General features: G+C 40.8%; 2 protein-coding genes across 2 annotated transcripts in view; both read right to left on the bottom strand.

Annotated features, from left to right (window-relative positions):
- Window positions 1–10,319, bottom strand: part of LOC105562823 — a 17,647-nt gene extending 7,328 nt beyond the window's left edge. Inside the window, exon 1 of the mRNA XM_012013917.1 lies at window positions 10,243–10,319. Coding sequence (XP_011869307.1) covers window positions 10,243–10,276 — 34 coding nt within the window. The 5' untranslated portion in view covers window positions 10,277–10,319. The remainder of the gene's footprint in view (window positions 1–10,242) is intronic.
- Window positions 10,245–24,934, bottom strand: LOC105562824 (WD repeat-containing protein 78-like). The gene is made up of 5 exons (XM_012013918.1): window positions 24,056–24,934; window positions 23,164–23,557; window positions 22,090–22,659; window positions 21,001–21,826; window positions 10,245–10,300 (listed from the first exon to the last, which is right to left on the bottom strand). The coding sequence occupies exons 1-4, from the start codon at window positions 24,511–24,513 to the stop codon at window positions 21,020–21,022; spliced, it is 2,229 nt and encodes a 742-aa protein (XP_011869308.1). The 5' UTR covers window positions 24,514–24,934; the 3' UTR covers window positions 10,245–10,300; window positions 21,001–21,019.

Here is a 24,934-nt window from a genome sequence, read left to right as displayed (position 1 = left end):
CTACAGTTAATTCACGCACGTAATTAGATGATTCGATGCAACACACTGTAACTTGGAGATTTCAATATCTCGATCGATTCTCATATCACTGTTTAGGTCAACACTCAAATGTCTCCTTCAGAAAGTTGCTTTTCAATCACGATTTTGCACTCGCACTGACTAGAAATCGCCCTCTTCGAAAGGAGAAGGTGCTAACCGCGGGAAGACAACAACTGGGAAAATAATTGAAAGGAAGCAAAAAAACGATCGATTTTTTCCGCACTTTTCAAGTTCCGGACACTGACGGCGAGATTGCAGGTGTGCTTACAGGTTCACCCACAGGTGCAGCTCTGACTAGACTAAACTCGTGCTCGTTGCGGCGCGCCGAGTAGTACTCTAGGAGAGGAAAGAGATCCGGGGAAAGAAAGCGGGATGAAGAGAGAGAGAGAGAAGGTAAGAGCCGATGCTTCGATTGGTCCATGCTTCCCGCGAAAACGGCCCGTCCAATCGCCATGACCGCGTAATTGTCGGCTATCAGGCCTCGCAAAAACGACCCCGACTTGGGCCTCGAGTCCCACGAAGCCGCCCCCTCGCCCGACGTTCGTCCGATGAACACGCACTTCCCTCGGAACATCTCCCTCTCGGCTCGCTCGAGTGGAAATACCGTTAAATATCGTCACTAAAAAGTAGATCAACGGAATTGGAATCTCCGTCGGAATCGTAGACCTGCCGCCATAAATCGGCTCATTACCGAGCGACTCTGTCTCTGACAGATGGCACACAACTATAAGAGATCTTGCTACAAATGTAACTGTGAATGTTGCTGAATTTCAGATCAAAAGCGTAAGAAAACTTAACTGAAAAGCAATTAACATATTATAATATGACGCACGTATGATTGACACGTCAATTTATTACACAAATTTTAATTATATACAAAAACATGGAGCGATTACGAAGGATATGATAAATACATCACGTCCTTCCTGATCACACCATGTTTAAGATTTCATAAACTTCTCGGAAGAAACCTAGTGTAAGTCGAATTTGTTTTATTTCGTTAACAAAGATTATGCACTTATTATTATAATTGTTGTGATTATATTCGATCACTAATCTCAATCTGATAAACTGAATAAGATATAAATACCATTGCTATTCAACAAGCTTTAGCCTCTCTTACTTCTGCTTGCGGAGAACAAGATACACTTCCACTTGGTTACATTCTTCGAAATTACAACATTTCGCTTATCCCGGTATAATTTATAATTTCACGATTTTTGCGAGATTCGCGCCCTGACGTCTCTCGTCATGCCCGAACGAATGAATAACTCTTTCGCGCGCGCGAGAGAGAAGAGGGAGGATAGGCGGTTCGTAAGTGGCGGGTCGATGAGACGCGGCGGGGTGAGGAACCGAGGCGAAGGAGGGCCTAGCGACCTCTGACCCCCTTGGGAACCGTCAAGAGCCTGAGGGCCAGCACGAGGCCGGGAAAGGGACTCGAGAATCCGACCGGGACCCACCCGGTCCAAAATACTTGCACGCCGGTTACATCGCCGCCGGCGTAACCACCGGCCGGGCCCGGCGGGCCCCGATCGGCGAATTAATTCGTCGCGAGAAACAATCGGGTTCCAGAGAGCCGGCGTGTGGTGCTAACCAAATCGTCTTAATCAAATTGACATAGTGAAAAGGAAAGTAATATTGTACAAACGGCAGGAAGTAACGCGAGAGAAGAGTCAATATAGAGACGAGTCGTATTTCTCAAAATTTATTTTAAAAATATGCAAAAACCAGATGTATCCAATGTATTCTTCTACATCTTTGTACACAAAGTGTTGGAGACAAAGGATCTAAAACTTGGAAAACATGTAACACGTGGCCAAAAGAAGTAAAAATGCCCGAAAAAGGTGTCAAGTCGAGAAATAAACTATATCGAACGCAGGTAACTTTACTTGCATTCATATTTCTTTTCAGATAAATCGATTCCTTTAGGCCCGGTTGTGAAACCGGACCTCAGTCAATGTATAAATAAAACTGTAAAAAAGTAATAAATACCTAAAGTTTTAGATCCTATATTTTGTCACACGTGTTTTCTATTAATCTAATTTATCTTAACCATTCATTAACGGAAAAGGATAAGCACGATGACATTCCCTATATTTAACGCTAAAGCGGATATTTCTTTTTCAACAAAACGAGTCGTTTCGATCAGCCTAAAATGGAAACTTTGTTCGGCTGAAGTCCCCAGCGGAAGTCTCATCAAGTTTTTCCGACCGATACGAGTATAAAACGGACACCGAGTCTCACGAGTAGCTACGGGTCTCGGCTCTCATCCTGGCTGGCGCGTACATATTTTCACCTTGATCCTGGGCGAGAGTAAGGATTTAAGAGGGACGAGAAGCGAGCGAGGGGCAGAAAGCGCGTGAGCGTGTAATGGTGATTGAATGCGGCTAATGGCCATCCCGTACGGGACTTTCCATACAGCCCCGCCAAGATATACGTTATGACCGCGGCATAACATTTACCGAGTGGTAAACAGCCACGCATAAACTTCAGCCCAAGTCCTCTTTCAAGAGGGAGGAGAGAGAGAGAGAGAGTTAGGGAAAGAGAGCGTGTTCATCGCCGACCTGCTTCTCCGTCACTTCGCGAACGCACTTCGAGGAACTCGAACGATAGCTGCGTCTTCGCGCTAACCGATAACGACCTTACGGGAGAAAAGACAGAGATATTCTCGAAAAAGGGGCTTCTCAAGAAACGTCCAGCTTTGTAGCATTAAAAATTTGGGGAAGAAATCTCGCGTCAAGTTTCACGCGCTTAAACTTTCAGCTTTAATGTACGAATTTACATGGCGTATTTTTACATCCGTGTTGAGATGGTAGGCGGATTCATGAGACGGTCCTTTCAATCGAGCTGCCTTCGGAGAAGAAGACGCGCAGCGTCTTTTAATGGCGAGCTGTCGTTGATTAACAACGCCTTGGCGATTTGTCTCCGAGGTATCACCGAGCTCGTACGAATGTGCTAGTCTTTGTATGAACGCTCTCTAAAAATCCATCGGTGGATCGTCTTTAGATTTTTGGAGAGCGACTTTGTATATCTTCCTGGATAAACGTAACTGTGCTTCTTTCAACCGCGAGTGTACCTTTCCCCGTGATTCCGAGAGCATGCTCGAGCGACAGCAACGCGTTAAAGAGTCCGGAACGCAACGATACGTGTATACACATACACATACATGGCGAAAGAAGAATCGAGGGACATGAAAGATCGAAAAGAAGAAGAAGGCGGGGGCAAGACTGACCCATGACCCAAGAGTTCTGACGCGAGTCTGATTCCTGAAATGTTCGCGCGCACCCTGTAATCACGGCTGAAGGTCCGGTCGGACCTCTTTGCTGCCCATTCCCTCTCTTTCTCTCTGTCTCCCCTTCTTTTCCCTCCTTCCTCGGATCTTCTCTCCCCCCCCGTCTTCTCCGCGGACCCGCAGTGAATATCTATAATTTAAATCTCGCTCGGGCATAAGTGGCAGGAAATCATTGTAATTAATATGGCGTACATGCACGTGCGCTCGTGTAAGTGCACGGGGATATGCGCGGCTCGCGCCGAACCGTCAGGGAGATTCGACTCTTTAATTCCCCGAAGAATGCACGAAAGTTTGCGCGGTGCCATTTAAATGTGTTTACAGTATCATCGAGCGTCAAGTGAAAATTTCTAAATAATGTAGTACTTAAAAATGATTTAAGAATATATCGTGATAATTAATGATAATAACTATATAAAGTAACAACGTAATAATATAATCTTAACACAGTATAGCTAATTATAAGTAATTATGTACGTAGTATACTGTTAAGAAACATTGTAACGTGTAGAATCCCCCTGTCTGCCTACAATCTGTAATTTTATCAGACTTTAAGCTAGAATTTTATTTAGAATTTTATATGTTGTGTGTGTTGATTTAGAGGAAAGCCTTCTATTATGAGATAGTAGCTTTTCAACGTCCACATGTGTTCACAAATTTTGCTTCGCAACGATTACACGATTGTCTAACAATCAACTTTCCACCAAACGGATTTCACTCCAAGGGCAATAAATTCATGGTGAAATCAACGGATGGTGCTTGTAAATATTTTTCATGCGTACACCGTGCATATAATCGGAAATAGAACTCTGTAATGAATCCCAGCAAGAACAGTAGATCGTCTGTAATAGAGTTGATATAAGACCAACGCATGTATAACTTATATAGCTTCCTGGTATGCTTAATTGATTGTACGATTACTATCGGATATGAAATGTATATATTTTCTTTCATCTTCTCTCCAATCCCCCAAAGCCGGAAATATAACGATTGCACACGGCGACGATATATGTCGATTTATGCCAGCGAATAACGGTTGATAAATTATTCATGAATTTATGACGGTCACAATGTTACCATTGCTTTCGTTAATACCTCAAACTCGCGTTGCCGGATTACGGCATTATTATTGTAAAAGAAAAAGAAAACTGGGAATGCCGACGACCGACCGGGCGACGTAATGATCGCGCCGTGAATTTATGATAACCGAGATAAAGCCAAGATAAGTCACACTGTCACACAGCCGTTATAGACAGGCTTATCATGATTACTGCTGAGAGACGTATATAGTACATCAAGCAGGATTTTCCGCACGATTAGGCGTTCTATGTGCAGCTCGATGGTACGGCCGTCCATTTAGATGGACGAGCTGTCATTTAAAATGCCAATGATGTCAAATTATTGCGCATTATAATTATGATCTTATCTCTCTTTCTCTCTTTCATGATTTGTATTCGATTATTTGTATCTATAGCAAGCAACAACGGATTAACAAATTTTTTAAGACTTCATTAGATCATATTGCTTGCATATCTTAATTATAATGTTAATATTTGTTTGTTATATTTTCTCTTTCTTCAAGTTTCTAATTTATATCAGCTTTTTAAATTATTAATTACTCAGTAACTAGTCTCCTCCTCTTAATCCTCCATCAGAGTCCGGAATGTAATTAGCTTTATACTAGTTCCATATAATCTGTAAGATACGATAGTGTGAGGCAAAAATTATGATTAAGTAGACGATCAAGTAGGCTTAACGGAATCGAAGTGGTTATAATAAATATAACAGATGCACAAATAAACATCACGCATACGTATAGAGGATTAGCCCCATCTAGAACTCAGTATCAGATGTTATCTCTAGATAACGGATTATGCGATTAACGTCGGCGAAAATTGAAGAGAAGCGCGCGTGCTTCTGATAGATGATAAATCACTGTTGACTATTATTATTGCGTTTCAATACCGCGACATTGATTTACTCTCCGGTTGTCGCCTTCGAGGCCATTTTTAATTCTATCTCGGATAGTCAAGAAAACGGGGAAACTTCAATGACTTCTGCGACAGAACACTTACAAAAATATTTGAAATATTAAAAATGAAGATAAAAACTAGAAGGGTTAGCGATAATAAAAGCAAAATATTGCCGCGGTTAATTACTGTCAAATTATTGATAAAAATAACAGTAGTACTATTTGTTCTCGAGTTTATTCTCGAGATGGACAAAGATTCGTCGCTCGGACTAGGTCAAATTGTCAAACTATCTCGTAACAACTGCAGACGTTTAATTTTCAAAAGCTTTATGCTCCACATTGTCAATGAATATCAAATATTTTATAGAACAATTTAGAAAGGAGCCACAATATAAATTTTCACTACGGCAACGTAGATGAACGCTTTATAAGAAATTTAATTTTACGCTCTGTCTTTGCCAGAAACTCATCGTCAAAATTATTCTCGACTCTCTCGTAGATTCGAAATAATGAAAATTCCAAATTAGATTGAAATGCACGGCGGGGAAAACGGAGGATAATTTTCCTCTTTCCTCGAGGTTCTCGCGTACCGTCTGCATTACGAGCGACATAAATCACGAGCATGCACGCGAGTGTGAGTGGGCGGAGAAACCACATGGTACCATCACAACCGCGCGCCATAAATTTGGTACATATTCATTGTGGTTCGCTTCAACGATCTGAACTCGATGTAACCCGCGTGTTCGGTGGCCTCCCCTTCTTCTTCTGCTCTATTAAAATATCTCTTTTTATTTCTTGTATATCCGCGTAATGCACACTACTACTCGGCCCGAATATATATTTAAGATGAATTTTTTTTTAACGATTTGATCTACGCGCGAAAATCCGGCGAAAAGAAAAAGCGACGGGACCAGGTGTAGGCCCAAATTGCGTAGCGGCTGGCCGGCGATATCTCGGATCTCGCAATTACTTTTCAGCCACGAAGCCAATCTGGCAGAAGTGCGATCTCTTGACCGCTTTGGAAGTTTTCGACGCCCTACGCGCCCTTCCCTTGTGGCCTCAAAGTCTCAAGAATCCTACGATCAATTGAACCCTGCCAGAGGGAGGTAATTCGCGAATTTATGTAGTATACGATTGAAAGAATCGTCGGATTTTCTTCACAATTTGCGTTTGCAATATTAATTTGACAGTTATGTACCTAATGTTATTTGTTATATTTATTTATATCATACACGTTTAGTCGATTCAAAAAGAATTTCCCTTGGTTGATTACCACTGGCGCCAAAAAGCTACTCAAATTGATAATCTAAAAATGTATTGTATTATACATTTAGTAATATCTTGCTCAACCATTCGTTCTATTATGACACAAATGACAACTGCAGCAATATCTTACTGAAACTTCACGCTCCACTCGTGTGTTCATACGAGCAGCGGCGTCTCACACTGTTGCGAGATAACGGCGTTTAAGAGATGTCAAGACGGGTGAGGGATCGTTTCGCCAGTCATTGTTTATGTAGCCAATTATTGTGCCATTCGCTCGCCCCGTAGGGGTAGCGTATCGCTTACAACAAATCAATTTGAGGCACATCTCGCCCCGGGCAAGGGGTCTCGCTTAAACATCGCCGTCCCGCTGCGCGGACAATGCTCTTCGCCTCGAAGCGGCGCGAAACGTCCCATAGTGCCCTTTCTTGATGCCGTCTTTTCGCCAGTATTCACAAATGCTTACGCTATCCAGATAGCAGCGACGGATATGTGTAAGGAAGGCGGTGCCAATAATTTAAAAAATATATATAGATGACAAATTAAATTGATTGAAATGTGTGGCGAAAAAAACCCTCCCTAATTTGTCGAGTTTATACGCGGAAAGAATGTTCTCTTAAAAGTTACCCTGAAAATCGTGCGATCGTGGGACAATGTGGCGTTTTGAAAAACTTTATGAGAATTTTCTGAAATTTTATCATACATTTTATTAGTAATTACACTTCGTATACATTTTACTAATAAGATGTACGGTAAAATTTCAAGACTCTCATAAAGATTTTCAAAATGCCATATTGTCCCACGATTACACGATTTTCGGGATATATTTTAAGAGAAAATTCCCTCCGTGTAGATATTTAATGAAGAATAATATTCCTTAATTGAGAAAGTGACACGATTTCACTTCTTCCTAATGTAATTATACATATAACCGTGCTTCAAATAAGTCGCGTCGCGCTTTCTTTAATCAGTCATTACTTTGCTTATTTAGGAGTTGATTAATATAATCGATTGACATAATTTATGTTTGAACAACAGCAATGTGTTAGATCGTCCAAAAATTTTCAACGAGCAGAGAAACGGACAAATGACGATGATCGTAAAGCATTGCTTATCTGTAGGTTGCGCTCGGGACGGTGAATTGAATGCCCGAGAACAACGCGTTAATGAGCACGGCCTAACGATTTTACGGCGTTGTTAAACGCAGGAATACCTATTTATATGGCGCATTTTAACGACCGATGTCGTGTTTCGATATACTTCGGTATTGCCTAGCACCGACATCCCCATCGTTCTATCTCACTTCCAATCGGTCAGTGCGCTCGAGATTAGGAATCTATTAACTGCCGCACCTTCCCATTCTTTTCTCGTGATACCGCAGGATGCTGATAGCTGATTAAATTCTTGAGGAATCTCGTAAAGCACTTCAGTAAGGAAGTTAATTTGGGATGGTAATGTAAAGGGCGATAAGAAAATTTTAATTACTCACGAACGTCGCAAAACTAAGAACATTAATTAAAACTTCCCTTTCCTTTTCTCTCTAAAAGATCGTAAAAATGTTTATGTAACCCTCTTTCCCGTGATTTGATTTGATCTGATTTTATTCTCCTATTATATTTATTTATAATTATTGGTGCTAATAATGATACTAATTGCGTGCTAATTACTTTTTACTAATTAAAGGAAATGTTTTTCTTGAAATTTAATAATTTCTCTAAATGAGACTATCAGCAATAGTTTTTCGACACAACTGCGATCAATCTAATTAACTATTAGAGCACGTCTAATTGACGAGGAGTCGCTAATCACGGATAAAATAATTAATGACGGTCGTGCCGCGAGAATCGATCACTGACCAAGTCCTGAGAATGCACCCTTGTACGAAGTGTATATCGCCGTCGTCCGCGTCACGAGATTCGCGCAACTAATTAGTATGCTAATTAAGCGGCGCCGACGTCTTTAAAAGAGTCGGCGCTATGCTTCCCATTCGGTTCCCCTCGAGGTCAAACCCTTTTCTTCTCTTATCCTTTCTTGTGACGGCAAGTTAGCGGAAAACAGGGGGCCCAAGGAGATCGTTTTTATGTTTCACGAGAAACGACCCGTCAAATGGTTTACCACGGGGTACGTTAAGTCGAAATTTTATACAATTCAGTTTTAAATTGTATGAAACAAAATTTATGTTATAATATATCTCTGTCTTCATGTATCTTTTCCAGAAAATATTGTTTCTGTGTGAAAAAGCATTATAACAATTATATAAAAATCAATTAAAATAAATGTTATTGCTAGAACGAGACAGGAACGCTTAAGAAAAACATTTAAAAATATAATTCTGGGAAACCACAGAAATTTAAAGATTTCCCACGATTATAATCATGCGGTTACGTGTTTTTTTTTTCTAGACGGGATTACGGTTGTTTGTTCGTTCACAAAGACACCGCTGATATATAACATCCCGCGAAGGTGGATCGCGTCATAATTTTCCCAGGGGACAACATCGCCACGATAAAGCCATTAATTGGGACCTTAACTCCCATTTGCGAATTAAGCGTTAGAGTTCCATGAATGTGTTTAACGACATCGATTAAGAGCCACTTCGAGAGAGGGCTTGTTAATTAAGACGCCTTAATAAGATCCTCTTTTCTTTTTACTGTTATCGTACGTCACACTCTCTCATACGAATTGCGCCCGTATATTAACTGTACTTTCGAATTGAATTTCACATTTTAATTCCAAGATTATCGCTGCCTCAGAGTTATTCATCAAAATACTGATGTTAATTGAAAGTATAAATTCCAATTACACAGATTTATGCGCCGTATGTGAGGAGTACAATGCTTTTCGTGTACAAATTGTTAGAAGTTTAATAAATATACCACATATTATACATAACGTATTGAGGAGTTAACTTAAAAATATATTTTACATTATTATTAATTTCATTATAATATTAGAGAGATTGCTCTTGTTTTTGATGAGAGAAATATAAAGAAAGAAGATGAACTGTTTCTTATGTACCTACATAAAATAAACTTCTATTGTATTTTGTATCGTGCATATTTCTGTGTGTTTGTATATAAAGAAACAGATAATTTGCCAGCGGATCTTTTCGAAATAATACTCGTAAGACCGAACAGAGAATTTTTTTTCGGGCAGTTCTCACGACTTTTTATCCCAGCTGAATAAGTGAAGAGGTCTCGTTACGAGAAGTCGTAACCCCCAGTGTGTCGGTGGTGGCTGAGCAATTTCGATGTCGAAAATCTACGCCGCGGCCGCGACGAGAAACAAAAAGGAGTTAATTCGCGGCTTTAAAGCACGAAGGAGGACGTTCCCGTTCCCACGTCTTTTCGTCGGACCGCGACCTCGGCACGCAAACTCGCATCTCTCAGGGATCTCTCGGGAATCCTCCAAGGGATAATCGATACCGCGATCGCTTCCTTGTTTATCTTATCAGTTGTTATTTTATTAGTCAAAGTGCTAATATGTAGCTAAGCGTAACTACTGCTTAACTTTCGCATTCTTGCGTTTTGTGCAACAAGCACAAAGCGAATGATTACTTGTCGGATGTGACCGTTTCCTTATTTAAAACATGAATAAACCAACGGATAAAAGCCTTGCTTTAAAGCAAATACAGCGAACTAAAATATGTTATATGTAGATTTTTTTTTTAAGTGCTTACCGTCTGAAACTTGTCTGCAAAACCTGATGAACATTATCTAGCTTGTGAAAGACTGTTCCTGCAACAAAGAAACAGATTGTAGTTTAAGAAACCCAATTTAAATATCTCTCGTGTGTATATTAATAAAACACTGTAACCTGCAACGAGATTTCTCTTTGCCTTAAAGCGGAATGTTGGTAGAAATGTGGCATTTTTAGATAGAATATGGAACTTAAAAATTAAAGTTATATTCTCTCAGCGCTCTTCTCCCAACGCTCGTGACGCTCGATTTAATCCGACGCACCGTTTTTACTTGACACGATGGAAATACGTAATTGCATTATTCTACGTCGCAGGACTAACACTCGCGAAACGGTAGCGATCGGACACGCTCGTAGGACACCCCGCGATTACACGGGATCTGCAGCCGACTATCAAAACTCATTAGACTCGCTAAAATAATCCTGGAATATAGGGAGGATAAGGGGACAGCCGCTCCGCTTGGCTCTAGGCGATGACGCGGCTCGAATGGGATGTTTCCTTAACGCTAATGGACTCGGCAACTAATAATTACGAAATCCCCTTGACTAATAGGTAACGACAGGTGATCTACCTTCAACCGGTGGCCTCGAACGCCAGTGGATTTCACGCTGCAACCTGCGGATTTATCATTTTAATTGCGCTGCATTATGTTGAGCGCGCGATTCTTTAGACACGTCAAGTAATTTTAAACGCTCTTTAATTCTCTTTCAAATTACATGTGCATGCGTGTGCGCGCATGCAAAGTTCACTAATTTGCAACGTACGTATTAACGTAAATTGAATAATATTAAGTAAAGTTTAAAGTAACAAATGCAATTACGTATATAATTAAATTATGTACTACCCAATCCTTAAGTTAGTATGTAAAATGAATGGCGCGTTAATGTTTAATATTGAAAAGGTCACGAGACACTCGCTCATTTGTAAGGTATCCGCGGGGCATGTTTACTTCGCGTAATTGCGTTTGACAAGAGCGTGAGGATACGGCCGTTAATTAGTATCGCTAATTACGCGGAACACGGCGAAATATCACGGACTCGGTATGCCCTTCTTTGCCCCTGCCCTTCTCCTTTACTGTACGTCTCTTCTCTCCCTCTATCCACTTTGTCGCATATAAGTAACAGATTAATGCCGGTGATACCGAGCTCGGGTAGTCGGCAGCTTATGCAAATGCGAGTTCAAAGTTTATAACATCTAATTAAGTACATTAGCGTATATCGTGGAAACTTAATAAAATTCAGCATTCGGAGACCGGTTCCTGTAGTATTTTAATCGACTCGCGAAGAGAAGATGGGAGCTTCCAATGAATTCATTAGATATCGGCAAGTTAACTTCTTAATTTTTCTCATCTCAAAACGCAAAATGGAAAGGATAATTCAAATTACTATCTTTAATTGCTTCTTCTTCCAGTTTTTTCAATAGTTTAGCGAGAACAAAACGGTGAAATTAAAGTAAAGGACTAATTGTAAGAGCCGTGGCAGTCCTTTATTCCTTCAAATTTGTGTTTATCACATTTGAGCCATACGAATCTTATTAATTTGTTAAAATAAGAATCAAAGTACAACACAAACGATCTTCACATTATAACTAACTGTAAAATAAGATTCTCTAACTACTTAATTCCGTTATAATTCAAAGATATTTTACTCTGATTTTTTTCTCTTTCTCTAGACGAGATGTGAGACTACCTTTAACATCTACTTGTGGTTTTACGGAGTGAGCAAGGAGCACGTATAACTGGCTTAACTTGCGGACATGACTACGAAGTGCAAGCAAAGTCGGAAGTAGCTGCTTAAAAAAGTCAATGGGAAAAGTCCAGTTAAATTCTCGTTCCAGCAGGAAACCCGAAAGTGAGTTAGGGCAACATATATACCGCACGCATGCATGTACCGGTCGGCTATTTGACATAACCAGTTCAAAGCTGCCGGCAAGGACGCTACGATCCTTCTCTTTCCTTTCCTTCTCTTTCTTGTCTTCCTCCCAGTTCTCTTTGTCCCACTCTGTCCCTCGATTGCTGGAGACAATCGATTCCTAACCAGCGCAATCCACGGTAACCACGAAATTGTTATCATTCAAAAACATGGTCTTCTAGATTTAAATTGTAACCATCATATTAAGTCGCACGAGCTTTTTCATCAATACAAGAGTACAATCCTCTTTAATAAAATTTTTTATCTAGTTTCTAAACTGATATAATTATAGGATATTAAATATTATATAAAAGAAATATTTAAGAATTTTCTGTAACACAAAGTTTAAATTTGTCATTGATATCGAGATAAAATATCGAGTGAATGTAAGATCTAAATTAAATCAAGTAATTTCGGAATTATTCGGAAACACCCTTCTTATTCTTCGTATCTTCTCTATGCATATATCGTGGGTACGAAAATGACGGAAATGAATAACGCGATACGACTACCTTTGTAGCGGTAAAGAGACACCAGGAATCGCACGTCGGATACGGTTTAGCGTTCGTTAGCCTCTTCCATGAGGACCGGAAGCCAGTCCTCTCGCCACGAGAGAGGTGAACGTCCGAGGGTTCCCTTTAGCCGAGCACCGTTAATGAAACCATGAGATATATTCTTGGGGATGATCTCCCTGCCGTGTCTGTTTAGAGATTGATATTAAACATCAATCCATATGAGGTAAAACGAGAGATCGATCAAAATCTCAATAAAACCTTAATATAATCTTGATTGCACCGCAACTTAAATTTTGATCCTAATGAAATTTAATTCTACTAATTTAATACAGTTTTTAGTTTAGTTCTATTATTCATGACTAATTCAAAGTTGAGCTGTAACGGCGCTTTCAACGAGCACGCCGTACAAGTGGTGGCCATAAGGCTGTCAACGGCGGCCTTGATTTTTCAGGACGTTAATACACTAATGATTATACAGGTTGGACCACTTTGGCGTGGCCTACTTCGCACGGACGTTGGGGTACGTCGCATTTAAAAGAGAACGCGTGCATAAAGAATGCGTATCACGCTAAAAATCCGCCGACACTGGAATTGTGCAACAATTTGGCACGAAGCGACAAATAAGTACGCCAAGACAAAGTTTGCTTGGCGAAAGAATCTGCTGCGTTTCTCTCCAGTGTGTCATAATTATCGTACTTGTATATTTCTTCGTTGCGCATTTTTATTGTGTTCTCAAGTGAACGGGTATCAACTTGAGATTCGATGAAAAGTCCAATTTCAAAAACACAAAAGATTTCAATAAATATATCATTGCCTCTTTATACATTATTGCTGAGACTTTTTTCTGTAAAATCTTATGCATTTTCTACTGTGCGCCAGGCTACTACTCTTGGCTCTTTATGTTTGAGGGCATATTGTGTACGTGTGCATATGTACATTCAAATATGCTGTTATAATAAACATTATATTTATATATATTTAACATATGCACTTATTATAAGTATGTGCACATATATTAATTTTTTTTATACATTATATTCATATACCCTTTTTTCAAATTTTCTATTTAAGTCGAGGCCTCCGTTTCTAGTATAAACACATGTACATATGCGTAAACATACAATGTATATATACATTTTGTGGAATATGAGAAGATACACATTCCCGACGAAAGTTCGTCTGAAGAGATGCCCGCGTGTACAAACACAGGAATATTTTATCAGAGACTCCACGCAATACATCTCCGTATTCATCGGGGCATGGTCGTGAAACCGAGAAGAAAGGACTCCTGGCCATTATATTTTTAGACTCATTCAGATTCAACCAATGATGCGTAGCAGACGTGGCATACGACGAACTACCGAATGAAAGTTTAATGGAAGATTTCTCTTTGTGTCAATAACATATTATACATATTAATTCTCTTTCGGTTGTCCGATGTCAGAACTTAAAAGGACTGCAAACAGACTTTTAAAAGTCTGAAGCATAATCAAATGAAAAATACACAACTCGATATAAAAAATAAAGAGTAATAAATTCGCAAATAGAAACGAAGTGGCAAGGAAAGATGACTTAATTGTTTCGGTGAAATTTTCAGGGATGTTTTCTGTCCGATTCGATATAAATTATCGATATGACGAGACAGATTTTTCTGAGAAAATTTCAAAAATACGTTTGAACAATTTTCTTGATACTGGCTGTATTGATTACTTTACGGTTTGATGAAAAAAAAATTATTTTTCAGTAAATCGGCACACGTTCCCAGGTCGAAGATGCCCGTTGCGTATATCTCGTCGTTACATTTCAACGTTGATACGTCGCTCGAGCGGGGATTCTCATTAATTATCGGGCAGATTTTGAGGTACGTCGTGCCTCGTTAAGCCCACCACCGCGCGATCAATCTCGAGCAGGTCTCGTCAGTCGCGCAACAAAGAACCGGATCGCGCAAGTTGAGCAAGAGAATACTCCAAAGAAAAGGAACGGACTCTCTTTCCCCGCGATTTAACCCTTCGAAAAGACACCGTTAAGTTATTTCATTATTCCATGTGGACACCGGCAAATTTGTAAATTACAAATAGACATTGACACAACATTCTGTCATTCTAAAAGATTGATTAAAAAATTTTTTGAAGTTGAAATTATTTTTGGAAGAAAATATTTTCAATAATGTTCACAACATTGTGTTCTACAATCAAATATTTTGATAGCTTAATAATCTTTTTCAAGGTATCTTGAACTTTCTTCTTTTTCCACTTACGATTGTTAAATTTCGCAATTAGAAACAAACGTGAAAATTCTCGTCGAAATGAAAACGTGGTAGTTTTATTTTAATTTGTTGTTAAATTAATTATTATTCTTAGCAATGTATTAAATTGGTTATTTTACTTGTTAATATTTTGTCTTACATATCACCGCGCTGATATATTTGAATTTGTGAATTCGGAGCGAGCCAGACAGAGGAAAGAAGGATTCGAGTTTCGGCCGCGAATCCTGATGAGATCCTTGTGCGATGCGAGAGGTCGAGATCTGCCTCATTAACATTCGCCTCTTTGTCTCTGTCGTTCTTTCCTTTACGATCGTCTTGCTCCCTGAGAGATCTCGTCTTCCTCCTCCTTCTCTTCTTCTTTCCCTTCTTCCTCTTGTTCTTATTCTTCTTCTTCCTCTTACCCTTTGCTTCTTGCCAACCGGTCGACTTTTAGTAGCGTTTTAGTCGTCCTTCCCGCTGCAGCTCGTTTTCTCCTTTTTTCGCGTGGCGAGATGGAAAGAAGAAATAGCGCTGTACGAGCAAAGTCCTCGGCAGATTGCGCGTCCTGCACAGAAGGACGCTTCTCACTCTTCTCTGCTCGGAGAAAATACTCGCTTAATATTCAAATATAATCGCATCGAAGAAACAAGAATTGTTCTCAAGGTAATCCATCAGCGTAATAATTTGTGAAACTCATCGTTGCTCCAAAAAGACGATGCACGCACGAGTGTGACATAATAATTCGTATAAGCTTGAAGTGAAATGATTTGCTTAAATGGTCGCCAATTTATCGGTTGCCAAATTATTTAATTTGATCGATTTTAATAATACACTTCGTAATTAAATATAAAAATCATTTGCGTTAAACTATAAAAACAAGTGCCCTGAGCATCGAGATATTAAAATTAATTGTTTATAACAGAGTACAAATTTCATGATTTTACAGCGACGATTTAGCTTACAATTTTATAAATTACTAATGTATATTACTCGTCGATTTATCTTGATGGTTTAAGAAGAAACTCAAGTTTACTTTAGGAAGAGAGATTCACTACCAAAAGGATATGGCAAAACTTCTAGGTAGATTTTACAGTAGAAAATGTTTTATTTCTTATAATTAGAAATTGTGCGTATTTTTAAATGTTTTTAAAATTAATGCTGTGTGAAACTGGCTAAAAGGTGTACGATTATGATGAAATAATTTAAAATAACGAAATGTGTATTTCTCTAATACTCAGAATACCGGATGGCAAATAGAATAACGACCCAGACAAAATCTCGTCATAGAATTCTCTTTCTTACTCGTCCTTTTCAGCGAAGATCACCGGCGATCGCCATGTATAACTCGATAAACAAGTTTACTCGAGGAAGCCAGTATCTTATATATACATACTTACACTGGGTGTCCCAAGCAGACTTAATACTAATTGTTAAATGTGTTCTACGAAACAAAATATACTCAATACTAGGGTTGGGAAGTCATTACTTGTAACGAAGTTACAGTTACTTTATTTGGTATCTTTAACTTAACTTCGTTATTTTCTCTCCATTTGTATCTGTAACTTAACTCAGTTACTTTATATATTTTTTAAACCTCCACAGAATTAGGCCTTGCATTTGCGCAATAAACGCCTTTATCGACACTTTACAATTCCAGTTATTATATTACAATAATTGCATAATAACGTATTTACTCATTTAAACCGTTTATAAATTTTACCACCGACAAATAGCTATACTAGAGAAGTGAGAATTCAAGCGTCACGACTATTTTGAAATCCTGGAATTATCTCGTCCATAAATCCTTCTGCACTCGATAACTTTCAAACCACACATCTTAGTCAGCACACATTGCTTGTCGTTTCCTGAACTCTGAACTTTCGCACGTGTAGTTCAAGACCCGTGCCAGTGAAAGGCGGCCAGAGAAGGAGAGAAATAAGATATTTTCGTTTGGAGAACCCGATTTAATCGCCGCGCAAGAATTCTAACACATCGATCTCGAATATTAACGAAGCGATTAATCGAAGCGTGTGTTAGAAGTGTATGTTGTCACCCGAGTGTAATATATTCTGTCTTGTGCGCTAGCAATTCATTTCGAAAATGGCAGCAATCCGAGTGACGATTTTTCTCGACAACTTCATTCGAGTAGTGATTAGATGTCAATTTGTATTGGAATTTTAATTCCGCTACTTTCAAAAGAGAAGACCACTGGCTAAGACAAAACTAGGCTCGATATTATTTTATATGTCGCGGTAAAAATGTTAGAATACTAGTAAAAATGAAAGAAATTGAAAGCCTGGAGAATAAGTCAGAGAAGAAATAATATGAAAATTGCTTCACGTAATTCGAAAGTACACAGTGACTCTTAATCAATTGAGGAAAGTTTCTCCAAGGGGAGAAGGTGAGACCGAAGTTTCTTCGACTTGTACACTTAAATCGATGAGCAACCGTAATCGCAGGAAGATCTTGCCAGAGCACATTTGGTCTCTCGCACGTGCAATTAAAAATATTAATTTCAATGCGACCGGATACGACGATAAAATCGATTTTAATGATCAATCGTGCGAACTCTCGCGCTAATAATTCGAGTTGCGATTGATTTATGTGCGGATATAATGTTGCTCGCTTCCATGGCATTTCCTTTTTCTCTCCTTCCTTTTATTCTCTCTCTTTCTCGTGCTGGCAATTCGCGCAACACGCACGTTTGCCTTTACATTCGTGAAAAATAAGTGCGCCATATGACGCATCCATCTTCATTTGACGGTCCTGGCCCGGGTATCACGTTTTTGCCATCAAGAATTTGTGCGAAGCATTACTTATTTTTGCCAACGAAGGAGAGGCGCGAGAAAGATGGATGATTTCGAATAAAAAGATTGATGCTAATGATATTGAACACAAAGTTCAAAAATACATCTCTCCAGCTTTTCAAGAAAAACTTAAAAAATTGTTGAAACAGAGCTTGTAGTCTGCTGGAAAGTTTGTTCAAGTGATGAAAGTTTGCAAAATTTGAAGTCAAAACTTGTGCAAATTCATTTAATTTGTAAAGTCTTTTTATCGCTTATTTTCAAGATTAACTTGAATAATTTTTAAAATCTTGCAAGTACACGATAATATTCATAGAATTCACTTCACTGTTTATTATTTTATAACTTTGTATTATATGTAATTTATATTTATTTTCTAATATATTTTGTATAACTTATAGAAAGATGGACTAATACCGACTACAAGAATGAGAAAGCTTATCAATGTTTCGCTTACTTACTTGTGTATCATCCGTTGCGTCCAGCAACGTCGTCATTCATATCGTACATTCGGTGCATACGCGTGGAAACGTGTAAAATTTCGCGAACACTACTCACAAACTTCTATACGAACTACTATACACACAGTAACAATCACGAAATAGTGAGCTACTTCTGATTAGTGTCCTTCGTCACGAATTTTGTCACCATAACTAGAGACAAACATTCTGACCACTCTTGTTCGTTTTCTCTGATCATTTATCTCTTTTCACGCCGAATTCTCGTGTACAGTATTCCTAGATTTTTTATGTTAAGTTCAATTTCTTTCCTTTTCAATCCCGTTTCTTTCTTAGAACTTAGCGAACGTAATGAAGATCCTAGATATTCTTTAATCCTGCAAGGGGTTATCGGCCTAGAAACCGTGGTTTAAAGCGGGTTCCGCATCATTGGTATTGCGGTACACACCCAAGTGTTTCATACGAGAAATACAATGCTCCTATCTCATTATTTATAATTTGCAGAAAGGAATAAATCTGCAAATAATTAATTTATTTTTTAAAATTAATAATAATAGTATAACAATATATTTCCCCTTTTCCTTTCCTTTTCCAACAGATTTCTTTCTCAACAAGAATTATCTTTCTTCTGATAATTTCTTCTTTCTCGAGTAACAAATTTTCTTTTGTATGTTTTTTCTATAACCTTTTCTGTCATAAACATAAAAATTTCTTTTTGTTCTTCTTCTTCAGCAACTAATTTTGTTCTCCTCCTCTAATATTTTCTTTTTCTTTAATTACCAATTCCTTTCACGCAATCAATTTTTCTTAATAATTAATCATTTTTCTGTGATATCAAAAAAAAGTTTAATATATTCGACTGAAAAGTATCGCTGATCGTAACGACGATCAGTATGTATCTCAACGTAGATTCCTGGCTCGCGCATGTTAATGCCAACGTGATTTTACAAATGCGACAAGACTTGTTAATCGCTTCTCTTCACGATGAGCAGAGGAAGAGAAGCTTCTTGCTCCATTCTCATTCATTCTCGCAGAAAGCACCGATTTACGTTAATCAATGAAACTCCGAGTGAAATACAACAATCTGAATATCGCAGTTGAAAATCTGATGGTATATAAGACACCCTTAAACGAACTTGAAGTATCTGATCTAATTTAAAGTCAAGAATCTGTCTAAAACATATTTCTAACAAGAAAGAAAAATTTGCAAAAAATAATCCTTAAAATTTGTAAGTTAATATTTTCAGAAAAATAATTAATTTAAATAATCTATTATAATAACAATTAAGTAAGATTATTGTACATTTTTAATTCCTGATAATCTCGAATAAAATAATAAATAAAATAATCGACAGCAAGTAGTTTCCATTGAATTGTAATTTGCGCGTAATTAATAATTTTTCGATAGAATTAACTGTTTGATTAGAAAAGTACAACTGTTCAGACAATTTTCAAGTTAAGAAAAAAATTATAACTAAAAACGACTTAACAGAGAGACTATGATTTCTTTAATAAAATAATTAATTTCTTGAATAATTCCACCAGTGCCAAAAGTTCTCATTTAATTCTATTATTATTATCTCCAAGTTGATTATTACAGTATTAATGTTTAGCAGTTATTAATTTCACGTCGTTTCTACTTCCTACCAAAGTGATTATCACTCCATTAGGATCCCGATATCCATGTCGTCCATAATATCCTGCTCAATCACGTAGATTGGAAAATCAATGCTTTTCGCTATTTACTAACTTAATAACAGCCTCTTTGACACGATCGAATTTACGCTCACTCGATTAATGTTCCGGTATCCACGTCATATTACGTTAATCTAAGAGAACTATTTTTGCCTAATATAAAATGATTTTGTCAGTACGTCATTTCTCTACCGAAACTATAAACAGCTTACTCTGTTGCCAAAATCCACGTCGTTCTCCAGCATTATCATTCGTTACCCGCGTTATTCTCGATCCTGTCCCCCAGATAACAACTCAGCTACGATATTCACATCGTCATTGTACTTGCGAAGACGATTTCAAACTTTGCCTCGCTCCCCTTTCCTCCGAATAAAATCCGTTTATTTCGACGCGACTCTCGGGGACGCCTTGATGTCCTCGGGGCGACTCGCGTTATCATCGGGAGCGGCCTAAGAAGAGGATTTAGAATTCGCGTAGAGTTGAGCGCGGGCGTAATAAGAGACTGCCCGCTGACGGCGGTAGCCGCGGTTCGTGCCCACGAGCGGCGGCAACACGGAGGAGAACAGGGCAGGGTGAGATGACCCCTCTCCCCTCTCGCACACACCGGAAGGCTTCGGGCCTGGGCCCCGTTCTCGGCCCCCATTCCCGGCCCCGGCCCCGGCCCCGGCCGCCGCGTGCGAGCGGGCCCCGTCGGCGGAGACCCCGCGGCGAATCCAAGAGCTCGGTTTGCTATCCTTCTCTCTTTCTCTCTATCCCTCTCGCGTTCCCTCTTATCGCGATGAGGTTCGCGATGCCGCAAACCGGCGGGCCGAGATCGAGAGGGGTCCCCACGTGTCGGGGCCCTAGTCGGGAGGGCCTATCGACTGCAGTCGATAACAAAGCAGTCCCGAGCAGAGGTCGTCATATATGACGGTTCATTTTTCTCTTTGTTTCATTAAAAGCTTGATGATATAAGAATTTTAATATATCCACAGATTCTCTGAGAAATTCGCTTCACGACGTACGCGAGATTCCTTTATGACCTAATCTTTTAAGTTAATCACGGAAAATATTTTCACGAGAATACAAGTAAATTTCTGCTTTAAGTAATTTGATTCTTTCGGTGCTTACCTCAGTAAAAATCGCACAATCAAAATGGTGGGCCGAGTTTCTTCAGCTTCCTTAGCAGTTCCGGTTTGGTTGCCAGTGCCTTGTGGACAGACTCAATCAGTACTTTAGTTTGATCATAGGGTGGAAACGGCATGCCCTCGAGATTGTAGACGTAAACGACGCCCCCGACGTCAGCGACCACCAGCTGATTCCCGTTCGCTGTAAAATCAGCGGCCACCAATCTCGCTCCGTTCGTTGAAATCGTTACGGATGTCGGAGTGTGCGTTTTTCTATGGATGTCCCACACACAAATCTGGTCGTTGACGACGCTGGCGATGATGGTGGAACACGTGGGGCTCCAACAGGCGTTCCTTACACACGCCATTGCTGTCGACAGGGTGATGAGCGGCTCGGTGAGACCGTCGGCCCAGATCCTGATGCACCAGTCGGCGCCGCAGGTCAGAAACAACTTCTGACAAAAGGGTGAGAACTCGAACGAGTAAATCGGGCCGTCGTGCGCCACAAAACTGTCCACGTGCTGACGCAAGTAATTCGTCGAGCACCGATAGATGCAACCCTCGTCGGAACCGACCAAGTACACGTTGCTGACGACGGGGTGTCTTCGGAGGATAAGAGCGGCCGGTTGACGACTGATGGGCACGTCGTAAGCCACGCAGTGATCGGTTCTAGAAACACCACTTAGTTTACCCTCGACTCTGTATAAGCGCATGATCTCCGTGGCAAAAAAATCTTCGCCCAGACGGTAGCAAAATATCCGGCCGTCTTGATCGCTGGTGTAGATCTGTTCTTGGTAGTCGAATTGCTCGTCGCCGCTCCACCATTGAACCTGGGGGGAAAATTGAATATTATCAGCCAAAGTAGATTTCGTAATTAATACATTAAAGTATACATTTCTAAACTAAGAGAGTGTAACACGAAATGCATTGAACGCATGACTGAAAAGGGCGAGACAAACTTCTTTATTGTTCTTTAGCAATTGGAAATGAAAAGATTCTCGCTTATTACCATTTCATTTTGCACACGTACATTCAATGCATTTGCACAGTATGAAAACTAGAATAACAATACCGCGACAATTAATGTTCTTACTTGCCAATGTGGCGAGCAAGCCGCCGATGTCTCCCTACGACTCTGCCTAATAATATTCACTTTCTTCACGCTGACGTCGACTACCCTCACGCTTCCGTCGTAGAAACCGATCGCCAGAAGATTCGGCCGCTCCTTGCTCCAATCGATGTCGGACAGTGGACTGTCGAAGGTGTACTCGCGACCGGGCTGGCTGGGGTTCTTGGCGCACCAGATCAACAGTACTCCGTCCGGTCTGTCGGACCCGGTTTTGGCGCCGTAGGCGACAGCGAGGATGTTCGCGTTCGCCGGACTCCAACGAAACGCGGCCACAGGACGATCGTGCACCATCTCGCACGCGAATGTCCACAGCAGATCCAGCCGATAATCGAATTTCAGATCCAGGGCGCATGGATCGCGCTTAGTTAACCCGGTAAAGCGTTTCTGCGCCTCTACGAAGACGTTGTTTGCGATTATACGTTCCATCACGCGTGCCGCGTCCAGGAATCCTGTCTCCCGACAGATACGAGACAGTTGCTCCTCGGGGCTTCGATCGGGGGTCGTTTCAGGCTCGGGGAGCTTGTACCGGAGTTCCTGTTACGGAAATGTACACGGATATTACAGAAACTTGCTCCAATTCTTATCAGACAATTTTCATCATTTTGATTCTACTGACTTTATTATATTTATCTTGCTATTTTATTAACGAAAGCTACTATCTTCAAAAATGTCGAAAATTCAAAAACTTGGAGATTTGTAATGTTTATTCCTCATCTTCTGACGTCTCGTGTAAAAAATATTTTATAAATAATTTAGAATCGAAGTAATAATGGAAGGGGCTCGGAGCCTAGAATTGTAGTGTCAAAAAAATGTTTACTAGAGACGCCCGCCTAGTGAGAGGGAGAGGTCCAGGTTCAAGCCCAGGCTGAGGTAAACTTTTCGCAATAAACTTGAAAGTTAAAATCATTTAGACACCAACATCTTGTCTCGGTCCTTATATCCTTTATTACTTCGTATGCGTAAACATATTCGTGCCTCTTTTAAAGAAAACGCACAACTGTTTAAAGAAAAAGAGCTTGCGATCGCAGCGATTCTTACCTGCGCTTCTCGCATCCGCCGCATCGATTCCTTCGTGTGCACGACCAGGAGTCCGTCTCTCTCCACCATCAGCTCCGGTGCCACGTAAGTGTCATGCATTACCCAGTTATTGACGAACGTTCCCTGATTCCTGCGCGGCCTCAGACCGCAGTAGGTGCCGCGCGATTTCGTCAACACGCGTATCGTCTGCGTCTCGACGTCCAACAGCTTCCGACTCGAGCCCGGACCTACGGTCACGTACTCGTAATTCTCGTTTGCTTGCTCGACCGCCTGTCCCTCGGGCGTACGCAGGTCCTCGGTCATCTGCGGCATCTCGAACACGAGGAACGTTTGCGTCTCCTTCAAGGTGATCGTCACGGTTTCCGGACGTGTCGCGAATACCACCGAGTGGTCGCTGCAAATACACGTTATACCTTGTCATTTAAATTCGCGACATTTCACACGGATCTCTCGTATAAACACGACAGTCTTTCTGCCTCAGGCCCGAAGCTTGTGCGCTATCCACGTTTACGCTTACGTCTCTGTCGTAAGCTGTTACGTTGCTTTGCGCTCCGAGACGTAAGTCGGTGTTGGAACTGCTGGAAGTTGGTGCGCAAAGAATTGTCGCGTCCACCATATGTTATTTAAAATAATAAATAGAATACCATGAGGTTACATGCAATTTCAATGTGAATGAATGAGACTCTTATCTATAATCTAACGTAATCTGATGGTATTCTGTCTAGCATCTTAGGGATACGTGTACAATACAATTGTTTGTTCATTGACTCTTGACATCGACTCACGACGGAATCGTAAACGCTTGCAACATTTCCGCTCGGGCCCCGAAACGTTCGCAATGGTCGAAAAGTTACGTTTCTATCGGTGAAGAGAACGACACGACGGACGTTACCTAGGCAGGAAAAATGGCGGCGGCGCGGCGTCCTCGTCCTCCTCCGTGGGCAAAAGGCCGCACACCTGCGTGGACAGCAGACTCTCCATCTGCAAATCGTCAGTGGAGAAGGTCTTGAGGAGGGCGGACGAGCTGGTCCGGAGATTGCTGATCCTCGAGGGAGACGCCGTCAGTTGGGAGCCACTTCCGGTCTGGAACAATCCGATGGTCTCCAAGGCGGTCGTCTGGTTCTCGTCGATGGTGCCGAAGGCGGCGTCGACCAGCGGCTTCGGCGTCACGTCCACGTTCTCGCGAACGATCCGAAGAGCCTGCCGTTGCTGAAGAAGCGCCGAGGCGACGTTCCGCTCGCATCCCGCTTTACGGGCCCGCCCGAAGGCGCCGAGCTTTATCTTGGACGAAGTAACGCTGGGAACCCTGGAGGACGTCCGTTGCGGCGACCCCGAGTCGCCGGTCTTCATTCCGCCGGCGCGAGAGGGGACGAAGTTGCGCGGACCGAAGCTTCCGGGGCAACGTTTAGGGTCAATTACGCGAGGAAGCTCTTACCGCCATACTCCGCGCTTCCTTGGAGACGTTTAATCAATCTCCAACGTGTAGAGACGGGAGGAGCGAAGCTTTTTGAAAAGCGGCAAAAGCGTGGCCCCAATTACATTTGTCGTACGGCAAGTTTTTCAAGCGCGTTGATTGGCTGCGGAGTAGAAAAGTTGCCGAGTCTCGAGAAATTGTCTATCCCGCAGCCAATCGACAAGCTCGAAAAATTTATCGCGCGACAAATGTAATACCGGCCTCGTTCAAACTTATATACGGGAAATAGGAGTCTGAAGAGACAACTTGCACGCAGTTTTTCGTAACTTTTGACCTTTTCAATATTTTAACGCCACT

Source organism: Vollenhovia emeryi, unplaced genomic scaffold, assembly GCF_000949405.1.
Source record: "Vollenhovia emeryi isolate VEMERY1.0 unplaced genomic scaffold, V.emery_V1.0 DF939183.1, whole genome shotgun sequence".
In the NCBI taxonomy this organism is placed as follows: domain Eukaryota; kingdom Metazoa; phylum Arthropoda; class Insecta; order Hymenoptera; family Formicidae; genus Vollenhovia; species Vollenhovia emeryi.
Note: the sequence above shows the minus strand (reverse complement) of the source record. Positions and strands in the feature narration are given on the sequence as shown.